The following is a 16,244-nucleotide window of genomic DNA, read 5'->3' as shown; positions in this document are numbered from 1 at the left end:
AGCACCCTTGAAGACACAGGCTTCCATGTCATTGATACAGGGTTTAGGCAGTAGAATCAGACACTGCCAAGACATCCCATCACTCAAAGTTCATCCCAATCTGATAATTTATTGAACACAGGCATCCCTTCATCAAACATACCAACAAATACAGACACATTTCTATCTTACACAGACAACCATTTCTACGTAGTAAACAATATTTAAAGAAACACTAAAATGTTCACAATAAAAAAAAAAAGACACGCTATTAATTAGAACCTTGTGCAAGTAAGGATTATTCCGATTGCCCACTGGAAATCTGTCGGCACACAGTGAATAGTTCTGACCACCTGAAAGTGTAAAAGTGAATCCATGACGGGATGTACAGTACGGTAAGTCGGGGGGGCTAATGCCCCCTCCAATGACATATAATATGAAGAAAGGGTCACGTCACCGTATTTGAGGATCACTTAACATGAGGTAAAATGCGATTTTCAACTGCATGGCACATATACTTCATCAACATATATTTTCATTAAGACATTTCAACCCATGGAAAGTTGGGTGAACATGTTGAACATTGTGCAATGCATTTCAATACTCACATAAACATGTGGTCACATTACGACTTTACATTTATAAAACGTGGTCAAGTACAGTAGGTTATGGCGGTCTTCTCGCAACCTCATTGACAAAAAGACAGCAGAGTCCTGTCTCAAAGTACTCAGCCATGTGGAAAACCCAGGCTTCGTCCCAAACGCCCTGTCTATTCCCTTGATAGTGCACTACTTTGAACCGTAGTGTTCTGATCAAGAGTAGTGCACTATAAAGGCAAAAGGGTGCCATTTCGGACGCAGCCCTAGACCGACTGTCGTCTCCAGCGACAGTGTTACACTACCACGTCAGTGGTTCCTGAGACACCGAAAATGGCACAAGTCACACCGTAAATAACCTGTTATAGTAAAGAAGGAGTGTTGAGTGTGTTCGCATCCGTGTCTATCTGAGTGTGCGGGCATGTGTGTGTGTGTGTGAGTTATGTATTGTTGTAGGTGTTTTAAATTGCACTTCGAAGAAGATTCCTCTTCTATTCCCATAGCAGAGCTCCATGTAGACCCGCTGAAATCCGTTCGGATAACCCAACGCAATAGAGCATTGGCTTTTGGTCATGTGTTGAGGCTTCAAGGGTTTTCCTAGAACAATAAAGTGCACATGGTCAAACCGTTACATAGTGTACGATACACTATTATTAGTCTTGGTTTTCAGGGCAGCAGCATACAACATCTAGACTTCACACAGTACAAAGTCAAAAGAAACACTCTTAAATTACACTAGCTCCTTGCCTCTCCTGTGTGAGCGTACATACCTCCATGACAGTGTGGATCCAGTTGAGCATATCGTCCACGTTGCAGTAGACCCCTGGTTGACGCTCTCTGGCACAGCCGATCCCCCAGCTCACCACCCCCACCAGCTGCCATTGTTCTGACAGGTACACCAGAGGACCCCCACTGTCTCCCTACAATACATGACCCAACAGTGGCATTAGGTACACTGGAATTACGCACTATACACGTATGACAAAGGCCACATTTGAGGGTGGATATTCCATACTCAATAAAGTGTTAAGGTCTTCTTCCCATTAGTTTTTTGACAGGACAAGGCATTGAATGTATTCACGCCAAAAGCTATCTTAGTTTCTCTTCTGTTTCTCTCAAAGTAAACATTCTACTTTATAGTGGCTTGCGAAAGTATTCACCCCCTTCGCATTTTTCCTATTTTGTTGCCTTACAACCTAGAATTAAAATTGATTAMMGGGGGGGGGGGGGGGGGGGGMTGTATCATTTGATTTACACAACATGACTACCACTTTGATATATTTTTTGTGAAACAAAAAAACTTGAGCGTGCATAAGTATTCACCCCGCCCAAAGTCAATACTTTGTAGAGCCACCTCTTGCAACAATTACAGCTGCAAGTCTCTTGGGGTATGTCTCTATTAGCTTGGCATATCTAGCCACTGGGACTTTCGCCCATTCTTCAAGGCAAAACTGCTCCAGCTCCTTCAAGTTGGATGGGTTCTGCTGGTGTACAGCAATATTTAACTCATACCACAGATTCTCAATTGGATTGAGGTCTGGACTTTGACTAGGCCATTCCAAGACATTTAAATGTTTCCCCTTAAACCACTCGAGTGTTGCTTTAGCGGTATGCTTAGGGTCATTGTCCTGCTGGAAGGTGAACTTCCGTCCCAGTCTCAAATCTCTGGAAGACTGAAACAGGTTTCCCTCAAGAATATCCCTGTATTTAGCGCCATCTATCATTCCTTCAATTCTGACCAGTTTCCCAGTGCCTGCCGATGGAAAAACATCCCCACAGCATGATGCTGCCACCACCATGCTTCACTGTGGGGATGGTGTTCTTGGGGTGATGAGAGGTGTTGGGTTTGCGGCAGACATAGCATTTTCCTTGATGGCCAAAAAGCTACATTTTAGTCTCATCTGATCAGAGTATCTTCTTCCATATATCTGAGGAGTCTCCCACATGCCGTTTGATGAACACCAAACGTGTTTGTTTATTTTTTTCTTTAAGCAATGGCTTTTTTCTGGCCACTCTTCTGCAAGGCCCAGGTCTGTGGAGTGTATGGCTTAAAGTGGTCCTATGGACAGATACTCCAATCTCCACTGTGGAGCTTTGCAGCTCCTTCAGGGTTATCTTTGGTCTCTTTGTTGCCTCTCTGATTAATGCCCTCCTTGCCTGGTCCATGAGTTTTGGTAGGTGGCCCTCTCTTGGCAGGTTTATTGTGGTGTCATATTCTTTAAATTTCTTAAATAATGGATTTAATGTTGCTTCGTGGGATGTTCAAAGTTTCGGATATATTTTTATAACCCAACCCTGATCTGTACTTCTCCACAACTTTGTCCCTGACCTTGCTTGGTGGTGCCCCTTGCTTAGCGGTGTTGCAGACTCTGGGGCCTTTCAGAACAGGTGTATATATACTGAGATCATGTGACAGACCATGTGACACTTAAATAAAGTCCACCTGTGTGCAATCTAACTAATTATGTGACTTCTGAAGGTAATTGGTTGCACCAGATCTTATTTAGGGGCTTCATAGCAAAAGGGTGCACACATTTGCACACACCACTTTTCCGTTATTTTAATATTCTTTTTTTTAAACAAGTAATTTTTTTCATTACACTTCACCAATTTGGACTATTTTGTCTATATCCATTAAATGAAATTCAAATACATTTAAATTACAGTTTGTAATGCAACAAAATGGGAAAAACACCAAGGGGATGAATACTTTTGTAAGGCACTGTACCTGACATGCATCCACTTTGCCCTCTAGGTCACCAGCGCAAAGCATTCTGGGAGTAATTGAGTCACCGTAGACAGTGGGACTGGAGCACTGATCACTGTCTATAAGGGGAATGATAGCCTTCTGGAGGACAGGAGATGCTTTACCTGAGGGGAGAGAAAAGGTGACAGAGGGATGAGAAGGAGAAGAGGGGAAAATCGACTATTAACATTTGAGTACATGTGCTTGTTGGATAGAGATGAAGAGGGTGAGAGAAAGGGAAGGGTAGTTTTGTTTGTTGTATGTTCACCCTTCTCATGGAGGTAGCCCCAGCCCGTCACCGTCATAGCGTCTCCTGCTTTCAGGCCCAGGTTCTTAGGGGGCAAACACACAGGCCGACGAGAGTCTGGTGGAGGAAACTGAACTTTATTGACATCTACTTCCCCATAAATACATCACAGACTACAATCTAAATATACAGTATTTCCCGAGAGGGATGTCCCATGTTGCAACTCATTGAAATTGACAGTTTGATAAATTGGCCACTAGAGGTCAGAATCTACCCTGAATGCATTCTCTCTTCCCAGAATCTGCTTTTACAAATACATCTTTCCATATCATTGTGTCGTGCTGTAGCGTTCATTTTTGAGAGGCCTGAGAAATGTCCTTCATGGCAAGTCATTCAAAACCAGAATAGGTGGAGGTGGGGCTTTTCTTATGTCTAGCCTTTGCGAAAACTGGAATTGTCCAGCAAATTCAGTGTGTTGCTTAAACGTCACGTTGGGCAAGTGACATACCTCCTACAGTGATGGGTTTGGTCAGCCTCATCATGGCCAGGTCGTAGTCATTGCTGGCTGCATTGTAGTCTCCGTTCAGTATGATCCTGTCTACATATGAGCCTCCCAGGGTGCCCATGTAGGTCCTCCCAGACACCACCTGCCAGCGACTCAGCTCCTTCTTACTACTGTAGGACCAGGAGAGAGAAGTTAGCAGCAGGGCCTTGGTCTCTATCACCAGATGCTTAAGCCTATTATACAATTGCAGACCTTGTGGGATTTTCCACGTTGGATGGTCAGAGTTAGATATCGTATGTCTGGTTAAGCTAGTTGTCGATATCCAGAGTAGATATTCACACGTATTCTACAATGTATATATTTTGTATTGGATGTCCAGTGGTACTGACCCAGAGAAGCAGTGTGCTGCTGTGACGACCCAGCGTGAGGACACCAGTGACCCTCCACAGGTGTGTTGTCCGTTCTGCTGCAGGCTCACCTGCCATGGCCAGTCTTCTATAGACGCATCCACACCCCCCACGACACGGTCCGATCGCCCCCGCTCTCCACAGTCTGACACACACACAGGGGAAAGAGAGTTTAGTTCCACTGAAGTGTTTTGTGACGTGCTAAGGCACACAAAGGTAGGTTGATGAGTAAATGTAGAATTAGCGCTGGAAGCAAACTCAAAGTAGCCCTTCGGCAGTTAGCGTTGCTACCCGACAGTTAAGTGACACACTCAAGCTACCACTGACCCATTACAAAGTGGCTTGTTGCCTGGATCCTGTCATGTTTGCCTGCATTCCCGAGTCTCAGTCTTTCTGTCTCACTCTCTTTGTATAATTCAACTCCTAGAGAACTTGGAGGATTTCCCCAATGAGTAGTCGGAGTGGAGGAGTCTAATAGAGGGGCATAGGGAGGTGACAGAGTATGAGGTGGCGTATCAGAGGCAGAACTTACCGGAGCAGGTCAGGGAGATCACGGATTCTGAGTTACACACCTGGCTGGAATCACACAGAGAGGGGAATTCAACACACAGTACATTCACATGGTATATAGACACATCACATGTGCTGTATGCAAAGAAACACACCCAAAACACAATTACCAAACATTATAGGTAAACAAAAGAGTCTGATTCCAGAGTTAATCTTCAGTGTTGGTTCAGATTCTGTCAGACATAAAATACTCGTACTTCTTGTTTCCTCTAATTACAGAAACAAGGATGGGGGAAGAACAGAAACTAAATTGTTTGTGTCAGGAAAACAGAGAGTAGGACACAGTCAGAGACACACATCGAGAGAGAGAGAGAGATGACGCAGAGGTGCACATCACAAGTAGAGACAAAGAAAAGGTAACAGAAGGAGGAAAAACGAGGACAGTTAATCTGTTTTTCCAGTGCCTGGTGCTGTTTTAGAGTAGACAGACAGGGCGGTGCCATCCCATCTGTCATCATGCATTCCATTCGTCATGTCACAACTGCCTGAGCCTAAACTGGCATCTTACTACAAACAGTGGCTGTGGGATGGGAGCGAACCAACACAAACACTGCATAGTAAACAGTACGACAGTGATGCAGGCATGGTCAACGTAATCATGTACTTCTTTTTTTAACCTTTATTTTCCAAGGCAGGTCAATTTAAGAACGAATGACTATTTACAATTGAAAATAAGACGAGTATCATAAAACAAGTCCAGACAGAAGTACCCAAAGTGGGTAACATTTATTTTGACTTGTTTCAATTCTCCATTTACTGCACCGATCAAGATAATTATCCAACCATATTGATACCAAGACACTGTGCACATTTTTTTACTGATCCAGTTCCGTTCCCCTTTTCATAGCTGGAAAGTGTCAGAGTGAATATCAGAATACAGTAGACCGTAACACCACAGTAACAGGCTCAATATGACCCATCTTCTAATACTTACCGGTCAATGACAGTCTGGTAAATGGGGGTGGTTTCAGCTGCGACCCTGACCCCTGAGAACGGTCCTGTCTTCAGGGACGAGGACAAGTTCTCCACTGAGATACTACTACTGTTGGGTTTACTGTGGGAACGAGTGGAGACAGAGAGACATTTTCAAGACATTTAAGAGAAGCTCAATATGTTAAGGGGGAAACTGTAGCTAAGCTGCTGGGTGAGCAGTGAGTGAGTGAGTTAGGGAGAGAGGAGACCCACTAGGTGTAGCCCAGCTGCTGACAGGCTTTCTCTGTGTGCTGCTGGGTCCAGTTCTCACTACACACACTCCTCCATCCTGTCCCGGCACTGTAGATCTGGAGAACCCTCTGCTCAGAGACCAGACGCACTGCACAGAGAGAGAGAGAGAGAGACACACACAGAGAGAGAGAGAGAGAGAGACAGACGAGAGAGAGAGAGAGACACAGGGAGAAGAGAGAGAGGAGCACGGAGGAGAGAGAGGAACAGAACAGAGAGAGCACAGGCAGAGAGAGAGAGAGAGAGGACAGAGCGAGACCCAGAGAGAGACGACAGAGAGGAGCACAGAAGAGGACAGGAGAGAGGGAGGAGGACGAGAGAGAGAGAGAGAGAAGACGGAGAGGAGGAGAGAGAGACGAGAGAGGACAAAGAGGAGAGAGAGAGAGAGAGGAGAGAGAAGAGAGAGAGACGGAGGAGGAGAGAGGAGAGGAAGGAGGAGAGAGAGAGAGAGAGGAGAAGACGAGAGGGAGAGAGAGAGAGAAGAGAGAGAGAGAAGAGAGAGACACGAAGAGCGAGAGAGACAGCGACCAGAGGAGGAGGAGAGGAGAGAGGGAGAGGGCGAGAGAGAAGAGAAGACAGAGACACAGCGACAGAGACACACGGACGAGGACACAGAGAGAGGGAGAGGAGGAGACAGGAGAGAACAACCCACAGAGAGAGAGACAGAGACACAAGAGAGAGTAGACGAAAGAGAGATAGACAAACACAGAAGAGAGACAGAAGAGAGGACAGAGAGAGAGACAGAGGAGAAGACGAGAGGACAAGAGAGAGCAGAGAGTAGACCACAAGAAGACACAGAAGAAGAGAAAGAGGACACGAGAGAGAGAGACCAAGACAGAGAGGCACAGGAAGAGCACAAGAGAGAGGACACAGAGAGAGACAGCCAGACAGACAGGACGACAGCAGGACAGACAGCAACAGCGACCAGACAGCAGCAACAGAAGAAGACAGACAGACAGGACAGAGACGAGAGACGGCAGAGAGGAGAGAGAGAACGCAGAGGTGCGCATCACATAGAGAGAGACAGGAAAGGAAAGTAAGGACCGAGAGAGAAGAAAAAGAGATGAGATAACATTAGAAGTGACAGAGACAGATGTAAAAGATAATGAATGGGTGGTGCGTGTGAGTACCTGTCCATACCTCTTTGTGTGTGTGTGTGGGTGTGTGTGGTGGTGTGGTGGTGTGTGTTGTGTGGTGTGTGTGTGTGTGTGTGTGTGTGTGTGTGTGGTGTTGTGTGTGTGTGTGTTTACCTGGGAAGTTAGTGTGACCGTGATGCTGGCCACACAGGTGAGCTCGTCCTCTCCTCCTGAACAGTCTGCCATCCCATCACATGCTTTTTCCAGGGGAATGAACTTCACTGACCGGGAGCAGAAGAAGTACTTACTGTTGATCAGCTGCGCGACTGAGGACAGAAAGGAAAGGGGAAAGAGGGATGAAAGGAGGAGAGAAGACAGGGACAGGTTATTCAAATATCATGTTTGCTGACTTTTTTTTAAAAAGCCCCAAAGTTTTGTGGAATCAAATTCCATAATGTTGCTATGGTTTCATTGTGAATCATTGAGCATTTGTACAGGGGAGAAGTACTAGTGTGTCTTGTGTTAGCTAAGGGGGAGGAGAGGGTGTAGAGGTGGGTTTGCGTCCCAAACGGCAACCTATGCCCGACATAGTGCACTACTTTTGACTGCACTACTCTTGATCCTTATGGGCCCTGTTCAAAAGTAGTGCACTATGTAGGGAATAGGGTGCCGTCTGGGATGCAGATATGATGGGTTTCGAAGCTGGACTCACTGAAGTAGCCAGCCGTGGCCAGGATCCCCAGCACTACCAGTACCATCAACACGGTGATCAGGACCCTCTTCCTCGACGAGGACTTCTCTTTCTGGGAGTTCAGAGCCGTCATGGGCTTTCGTGTCCTACCAGGCCGTACTTCAACTGGGGGAGAGGAAGACGGAACAATCAGGATTTTGTAGCTATTTAAAAACACAGACACATGCGACTAAAGCATACTTGGACCGTATATTATTGCATATTAAGTAATACTTGTACAATATGATTGCAAAATTAATCAATTCCACTACAATGGCTTACCTTGTTGCCTAGGATTTAATGGTATATTGCTTTCTTCAGCAAGGCAGGTGTCAGTCTGGCGAGAGAGAGACGACAGATTGAGAGATAGGGGATCATACTGTGCTCGGTGCAGAATGTGGGACATTGTGTAAGAGTTTGTGAGGTCCTAGGGTCAAGAGAGAGGAGGCATGACAGACTGGATCAGGAACACTCGCACATGGAACAGTCTGCCTCCCATCAACGTTGTGTGTGACTGTCAAGCCTAATGCTGTGAGCACAATTCCCAGGCCCATCTGACACAAAGACAGAGATAGTTGTATGACACATCCTCAGGTGTGGTACTCTGCTCAATGTGTAGTTGCTTTACACTGTGTTATTCCACTCCGTTAAAGGACAATAGAGCTTGAATGGTGGAGCATGCTATACACACAGCATTCTAATCACGCACGCTATAAACCACTTAATTCAAGTTATGCAATTGACAGCTCTGCCCCCCCCCAGCTTTACAAATCTATTGTTTTATAGAAGACACGCTCGGTTGACTGTTCTCTATATGACAATGTGTTCATGCTGATAGAATCATTCAAGTGCACAGCAAGCACAAGTACCCGCCATCACAACTGTCATGAGTCATAGCTTCAGTGAACGAAACCTGCTCACTGGTGAAACAGCCATCACGACCAAAAACAACAACATCCCAAAATAACAATGACTCAAACAGTCTGTTAGGCATCTACAGTATCGGCTATTCTGTCCAATCTCGCCAACTGGTCCACAAATACTATACAAATCTGTCGCCACACTAATACATTGCATGTACAGTCTACGGACTGTCTGACACACTCAGCAACAGTGAACCCAAGTCCTTTTGAGACTGAGGCTCTCCTAACATGGACAACGCCACACAGTACACCATCCAACAGATATGGAGGGTTATACTGTACGGAGGGACACGACAGGTGGTGGCTATAGTGAGGGACAGGTGGCTGGGTAAAAACAGTGCTTAACTGCTGTTGGTCTTCTGTAGTTAGAGTTGTCAGTGCTTTTGTTCACAGATTTACCATTACAGAAACAAAACGGGTTCAAGTTTGTTAAATATAACCCAAAATCAAAGGCTTGTCTGTATGTGTTGACATGAAGCAATACGATAGTGAGCCATTCTCAAATGGTATTGTAAAATATATATGTGTCCCGTAATTTCACTTTTACAATTCAGTTGCGAGTGAAATCCTTTCATCGCATGAAGTCTTCCTGTCTATTCTCCATGGAGACAGTCTGGTCTAATATTGGTACCTAAAACAGAGGGTTCTAGAAACACAGAGGAGAAGAATAGCAAAACAACCTCAACTTGGAGAGAAAAGGGGAAGTGAGATATACATATACTGTTCATTTAACTGACTACAATCCTAAACAGTTGAAGACATTCCCTGGGGAACATGTTGTTTGCCCTAGCACTACACAGCTGATTCAAATAACCAACTCATCATCAAGCCTTTGTCTTTTTTGAATCAGCTGTATAGTGTTAAAGCAACAAAAAACAAGACATACTGTAAGCTTTTTACCTGACTGGCTTTTCAAATACGGCTTGACATGTAGCCTAAAACTTTTTGTCGGAAGCAGTAACTCCCCATTGCTGACTTATTTGTACCTAGGCATGGGTCGATAACTCGCTAACTGCTGCTTTGCGGTCTGATCTGAAAAACGCGTTCACTCGCCGGTGATTGAAAAACCGCTCGGGGGCTACACCCACCAGTATAAATCTTCCCCATTGCGCTCTGGCTCTGCCTGCAACAAAATCAAAGAATCAATCTTGCAAAGTTAGATTTGTTCTAGTTTGGTGTATTGAAAAGTGTCTGATGTAATGTTGATTCGATCACCGAAAAAAAGTTGATCTATAATATAGTGCAAACTAACAGGGTGAACTCAGTGAAGTTCAATCGCTTGGGTCTGTCTCTGCGCTGCATGGCATTTCTTCTGTAAGGTAGTCCTGCAGGAGGTGCGCGGCCGCGAACGCGCGCAATTTAGAGGGAACAGTGCTCACTGTATGTAAGTGATCATTTGAATGACACACACACATACACACACAGACAGACAGACAGACAGAGAAAGCTCCTGTATGATTTGCATGAGTCATGGAGACGTTGGTGGAACTCTCCACGTAGATGTACTGTAGACAGGAACTAATCTAGGTCAATATGAGCAGGTTATGAGAAAAGGAAATATGGTTACAAAGAGAGAAGGAGAGAAAGAAAGAATGGATGTTAGAGTACAGAGGTGGGAGAAGAGGAAGGTCAGCCAGTTCAACATAAAATGTGACTATACACATCTCGGAGCCGACAGCTGACTGACCAGTACCAAACAGAACCAAAATACCTGCATTGTTTCATCAAAGTTGACCAGCAATATACAGTACATAGCAAACTATCGAAAATAGGGACTCCTAGTGATTTGTAGACCACATATGAACTATAGGTCACTAACTGCAGGCCGCACACATTCATTTGCTGAAATATATTATTTGAGGATCGCCTACTCTGCAACAAGATATCTAAAAACAACATGATATAATGGCAGAGACACAACCCGAACTGGAATCACACAATCCATGTCAATGATGACCTCAGTGCAAGAATTCACTTTGACAGACAGTTGGCATAAATTTACAACACGGGTTGAATAAAATCACAGAGCGAGAGAGAGCGAGGGGGGGTATGCAAATGTATATGTGAGGGAGCGAGACAGAGGTGTGTTCAGGTCGTTTGGACCATGCCGGATAGTGAACAATGGGACTAGACCCAGTTTGCATTGAGAAAGCATCTGTGGAAGCAGAACTGGGTCACAGAAGGTTTAACCGATAAAATCAATTGGCATGTTTCGCTTTAGTGTATAAAAAGGTGCTCTCTCTTCATTGTGGATTGTATTTTAAAGTGCCAGCAGCTTACCACCCTACATACCACTGCTGGCTTGCTTCTGAAGCTTAGCAGGGTCGGTCCTGGTTGTACCCTGGATGGGAGACCAGATGCTGCTGGAAGTACTGTTGGAGGGCCAGAAGGATGCACCCTTTCCTCTGGTCTAAAAAAAAATTGCCCAACGCTCCAGGGCAGTGATTGGGGACATTGCCCTGTGCAGGGTGCCGTCTTTTGGATGGGATGTGAAACGGGTGTTCTGGCTAAATTCCCAATCTGGCCCTCATACGGTCACCTAATCATCCCCAGTTTACAATTGTCTCATTCATCCCTCTCCTCTCCCCTGTAACTATTCCCCAGGTTGTTGCTAAAATGAGAATGTGTTCTCAGTCAACTTACCTGGTAAATGGAAAAAATATATATAATAATAATAATTAAGCAACAAAGACCTTTATAGAAGCTACACGTGAGTTGTAATCAAAGGCATGGATCTCCAACAACACAGATTTGCATGAGCACCCAGTTTCACACGAGTTTCCTACACAAACTGATCACTGGTCACTTAGCATTTCTGCCACCAACGACAGATGTGTACAATCACAAGAACCCTAATCTATGTCTATTTCACACTTTTACACTACCGGTCAAAAGTTTAGAACATCTACTCATTCAAGGGTTTTTCTTTTTTTGTTGTTGCTATTTTCTACATTATAGAATAATAGTGAAGACATCAAAACATCACATTTTCCATATTGACTGACCTTCATGTCTTAAAGTAATGATGGACTGTCGTTTCTCTTTGCTTATTTGAGATGTCCGTGCCATAATATGGACATAGTCTTTTACCAGATAGGGCTATCTTCTGTATACCCCGTTACCTTGTCACAACACAACTGATTGGCTCAAACGCATTAAGAAGGAAAGTAATTCTACAAATGAACTTTTAACAATATTTTGGTTACTACATGATTCCATATGTGTTATTTCATAGTTTTGATGTCTTCACTATTATTCTACAATGTAAAACCTTTGAATGAGAAGGTGTTATAAAACCTTTGACCGATAGTGTAGAACTCACAAAAATGTGATATTGTCAGCAGAGACACAGTAATACTTTAACATGGTAATACTTTAAAATGCACTTGAGGATCGCTTGCTTTGCAAGGGACTATTTGCATGTATAACAATTGTTCACTAAAACACACAGACCGTACGTTTATACACAGGTAAACATGGGCATGTTATCCCATATGCTTTCCCTAAAGTTCCATCACTGTGAACCTGTAAACCACCGCTGTGCGCGTCCACAGTAAGAGCTGAGTGACAGGTGATCAATACTACTCCACAAGTGAATAGCCTGATCCCCTATTTTCCCAGACTGTAGTCTCCATCTCTACTCACATTCATGGTGTAGAAGTCCCCTCTCAGCTGGCCCAGATCACAGGGTATAGAGGATTCACTGTCCTTCGGTCTCTGGATCAAGTAAAACTCCCTTCAACAGTCTCTCCCTTCCCCTTGTCTTGTGCCTTCTCTCCCTCTACTTCAGAAGTTCGACCTCTCACAACTCTGTGCCGGTCCGTATGGTTATTCTGTCTCCCTATCTTTCTCTCTCGTCCTTCTCGTACCCTATTCGTTGTCCCTCAATTCACAGGCAGTGAAACTTGCAAGCCGCCTAATCATGCAGGCCGCCTAACTTGTCCTGCTGCTGTAAAAATCTGCTGCTGTATTAGTGACTGCCGGTGTGTTTCTGTGTGTGTCCGTGCTGCTGAAATCCACATGGATTTGTTGTGGATGACCCAGCCCCTGCTGACAAAACGACACCCAACTAGTATCTGTAATAGGACACCTAATGCCTTGGTCTCTCTACCTGCATACTTCCTCTCTCTCTCTCTCCTCCCACAAAAAGCCTTTCCTGATTCGGGGGATCTTTGTAGCTCTAGCTCTGTGCTTTTCTGTTCTTCTCCCTCTCGTTCATGAATGTATGAGAAAAAAACACACACACACAGGAACAGTCACACGAGCACAGACTGACAAACAAGCACGCACGCACGCACGCACGCTCGCACACACACACCTTCAAACACAAACACCAGTTTGTGTAGTGAGATGCCTTCAGGTCAGGTCGTGGGCCAGTCCTGTCATGTTGGTATCAGTTGGAGCTCCAGTCTGGCGTTGCTCTCTGAGCCAGAGGACATATGCTTCTTAACCCAGAAATGGACACGTGATCACAATAATATTTTGGGACAGAAACGTGTTTATACTGTAACTCCTCTTTTTTGAAACCCTTCTCACTAGGGGATTTGACAGTCATATTGCTAAAAGCTTGATACAATATCCCCCCACCCCTCAGGCTATATGTGGTACATGGGGGAACTTCCTGTAAATGTTTGAATTGTGCCAGTGGAGTAAAGGATCGAGCAGTTTCCTTGTACTGGATTCTCAACATTTCCTTCTTTCCAGTCAATGGTCAACAATACAGTAGGTCCACTTCTCTTTGATTTCAACTAACGGCTCCATTACATACTGTAAGTGATTCATAACTCAATAACCTACTTTCCTATGAGCCACTTTGCAGACCTATGTGGTTTCGTATTGTCCGAGCACGAGAGAGAGAGAGAGAGAGAGAGAGAGAGAGAGAGAGAGAGAGAGAGAGAGAGATGAGATGATAAATGAGAGGATAAAAGAGATTGGTCCTCTGTTGAGAACAGAAGCTGATTGTAATCTATGATGACCCAACCTGTTAAGAGCTGTGACCCCTGACCCTCTCACCACACTACTTCTTCCCTCTTCAGAACGAGGAAGTAATGCAGTTGCCGAGATGTCTATTGGTTTTAAAGTTCACTAGGGCATGGCCTCCTTTAATGAGCCTGACTCCCTGTCAAGATGTCTATTGAATAATACATTCATAATATTATTTTTATTTAACATTTATTTAACTAGACAAGTCAGTTAAGAACAAATTCTTATTTACAATGACGGCCTAACCCGGCCGAACCCTAACCCGGACGACACTGGGCCAATTGTGCGCCGCCTTATGTCAGAAATAGATAACAAATGGGTGATACACAGTACAGTGTAATCAACATATCACCATTAATTGTCCATGTTATTGTCACCCACCTATGTGATTAACATGTTCAGACGCTGAAAAAGAGGGAAGGAGGGAGACCGAGATAGTGAGTTAGGGATTCGTAAAACATGTGAAGGAAGAAAATAGAGATTTGAACCACAGCAATGACACAATCTGACCGTGTCAAACATCCCCTCCTCTCCATCACAACAGACACACTTTCCATGAGGTCGATTCGTGGGGCGTCGGGGTGCATTTTTCATGTACACTATGCACACATAGTCTGTGCTGAACAGTCTGAGATGGGTTAAATATTAACCATACTGATACAGCTGAGCTAATGTTACCCTCGCTGCTCTAGTTAGATCTGTGGAGTTGTTTATTGTTGTATCCCAAGAAACACAATGTCTAACCTTGAGTATCTCACAAACAGTATCTTAGATCTCATTGCGAGCTCATTTTGAACGGAGGCATTGACAAACCTATTACTGCGGATAATATTAGCGACCTGGCCTGGCTTCTGTTGAACAGACACACCAAACTTGGTGAGGTTCAACAACCGTTTAACCCCTTGGATGCTGTGTAACAGCTCGTTCAATCGCAAGACTGTCATGTGGAAAGAAGGTCTAGTCTGCACAAGCAACGGTGACCCCCCCCCCCCCTCCCGCATGATTTCGTGACACCAGCATACTCAACAATAGACGATGTGACAACATTGACATGACCAAAATGTGTCACTTACATGAGGTTAACCAGTCCCTGTTGCCTGTCAGTCCTGTACCCTCAGTCCTGATCAGGTGGTCTCTGGTTGGGGTCAGTGTTTGCCTGGTGGTCTCTGGTTGTTGGGGTCAGTGTTTGCCTGGTGGTCTCTGGTTGTTGGGGTCAGCGTTTGCCTGGTGGTCTTCAGCGATCAACCTGGATGCTTATAATAAGACTGCGGAGCTAGGTGTGAGCTTTGAGTATGGTTGCCTTTCCCTCTGTCCCTACACTGTTAAATACACACGTTTTCGATCTCATAGTCTAGCCTCTCCGCTTGCTTCCTTCCCTCTCTCTCTGTTTGAAGTGTTGCTCGAGCCTGCCTCCCTCGGGAGCAGCCTTCAAAGTATTCCTTTTATGTGATCCCACTTCTCTCTCCCTCTGTGTTAATTTTAGATTTCTTTTGGCTTGGTTGAATGAGAATGAGTCCAGGGAAATGATTAACATATTCAGACGAGTTTCTGGTCAGTGTGTTGTGTTCCCTCACTCTCACATTACGCACCACCTGTGTCTGTGTGCTAGAGTTATTCGATGTAAGGGAACAGTTCAGGGAAAATGATGCCCTGTAATGATGTTATTCATGTTATTTAACATCAAGGCTAAAATAGATAACATAGGACTTTGTGTGTTATATACAGTGCATTTGGAAAGTATTCAGACCCCTTCCCCTTTTCCACATTTTCTTACGCTACAGCCTTGTTCTAAAATTGATAAAATACTTTTTTTTGCTCATCAATCTATACACAATTTCCCATAATGACAAACCATAATGGTTTTTAGACATTTTTGCACATTTATTGAAAATAAAAAACAGAAACGCCTTATTTACATAAGTATTCAGACCCTTTGCTATGAGACTCGAAAATGAGCTCAGGTGCATCCTGTTTCCATTGATCATCCTTGAGATGTTTCTACAACTTGATTGGAGTCCACCTGTGGTAAATTCAATTGATTGGATGATTTGGAAAGGCACACACCTGTCTATATAAGGTCCCATAGTTGACAGTGCATGTCAGAGCAAAAACCAAGCCATGAGGTTGAATTATTTGTCCGTAGAGCTCCGAGACAGGATTGTGTCACATGACAGCCCATTGGAGTTTGCCAAAAGGCACCTAAAGGACCATGAGAAACAAGGTCTCTGGTCTGATGAAACCAATATTGAACTCTTTGGCCT

At 44.5% G+C, this 16,244-nt stretch overlaps 1 protein-coding gene across 1 annotated transcript; it reads right to left on the bottom strand.

Annotated features, from left to right (window-relative positions):
* Positions 1-78: 78 nt before the first annotated feature.
* On the bottom strand, positions 79-13,203 carry LOC111949715 (transmembrane protease serine 4). The gene is made up of 13 exons (XM_070433998.1): positions 12,646-13,203; positions 8,360-8,414; positions 8,060-8,203; positions 7,524-7,673; positions 6,236-6,365; positions 5,985-6,104; positions 5,013-5,056; positions 4,463-4,625; positions 4,077-4,243; positions 3,590-3,685; positions 3,304-3,446; positions 1,346-1,495; positions 79-1,172 (listed from the first exon to the last, which is right to left on the bottom strand). Exons 1-13 carry the CDS (start codon positions 12,649-12,651, stop codon positions 1,161-1,163), a joined length of 1,380 nt encoding a protein of 459 aa, XP_070290099.1. The 5' UTR covers positions 12,652-13,203; the 3' UTR covers positions 79-1,160.
* Positions 13,204-16,244: the final 3,041 nt, after the last annotated feature.

Source organism: Salvelinus sp. IW2-2015, linkage group LG22 (genome assembly GCF_002910315.2).
Source record: "Salvelinus sp. IW2-2015 linkage group LG22, ASM291031v2, whole genome shotgun sequence".
In the NCBI taxonomy this organism is placed as follows: Eukaryota; Metazoa; Chordata; class Actinopteri; order Salmoniformes; family Salmonidae; genus Salvelinus; species Salvelinus sp. IW2-2015.
This window is presented reverse-complemented; position numbering and strand designations above follow the sequence as displayed.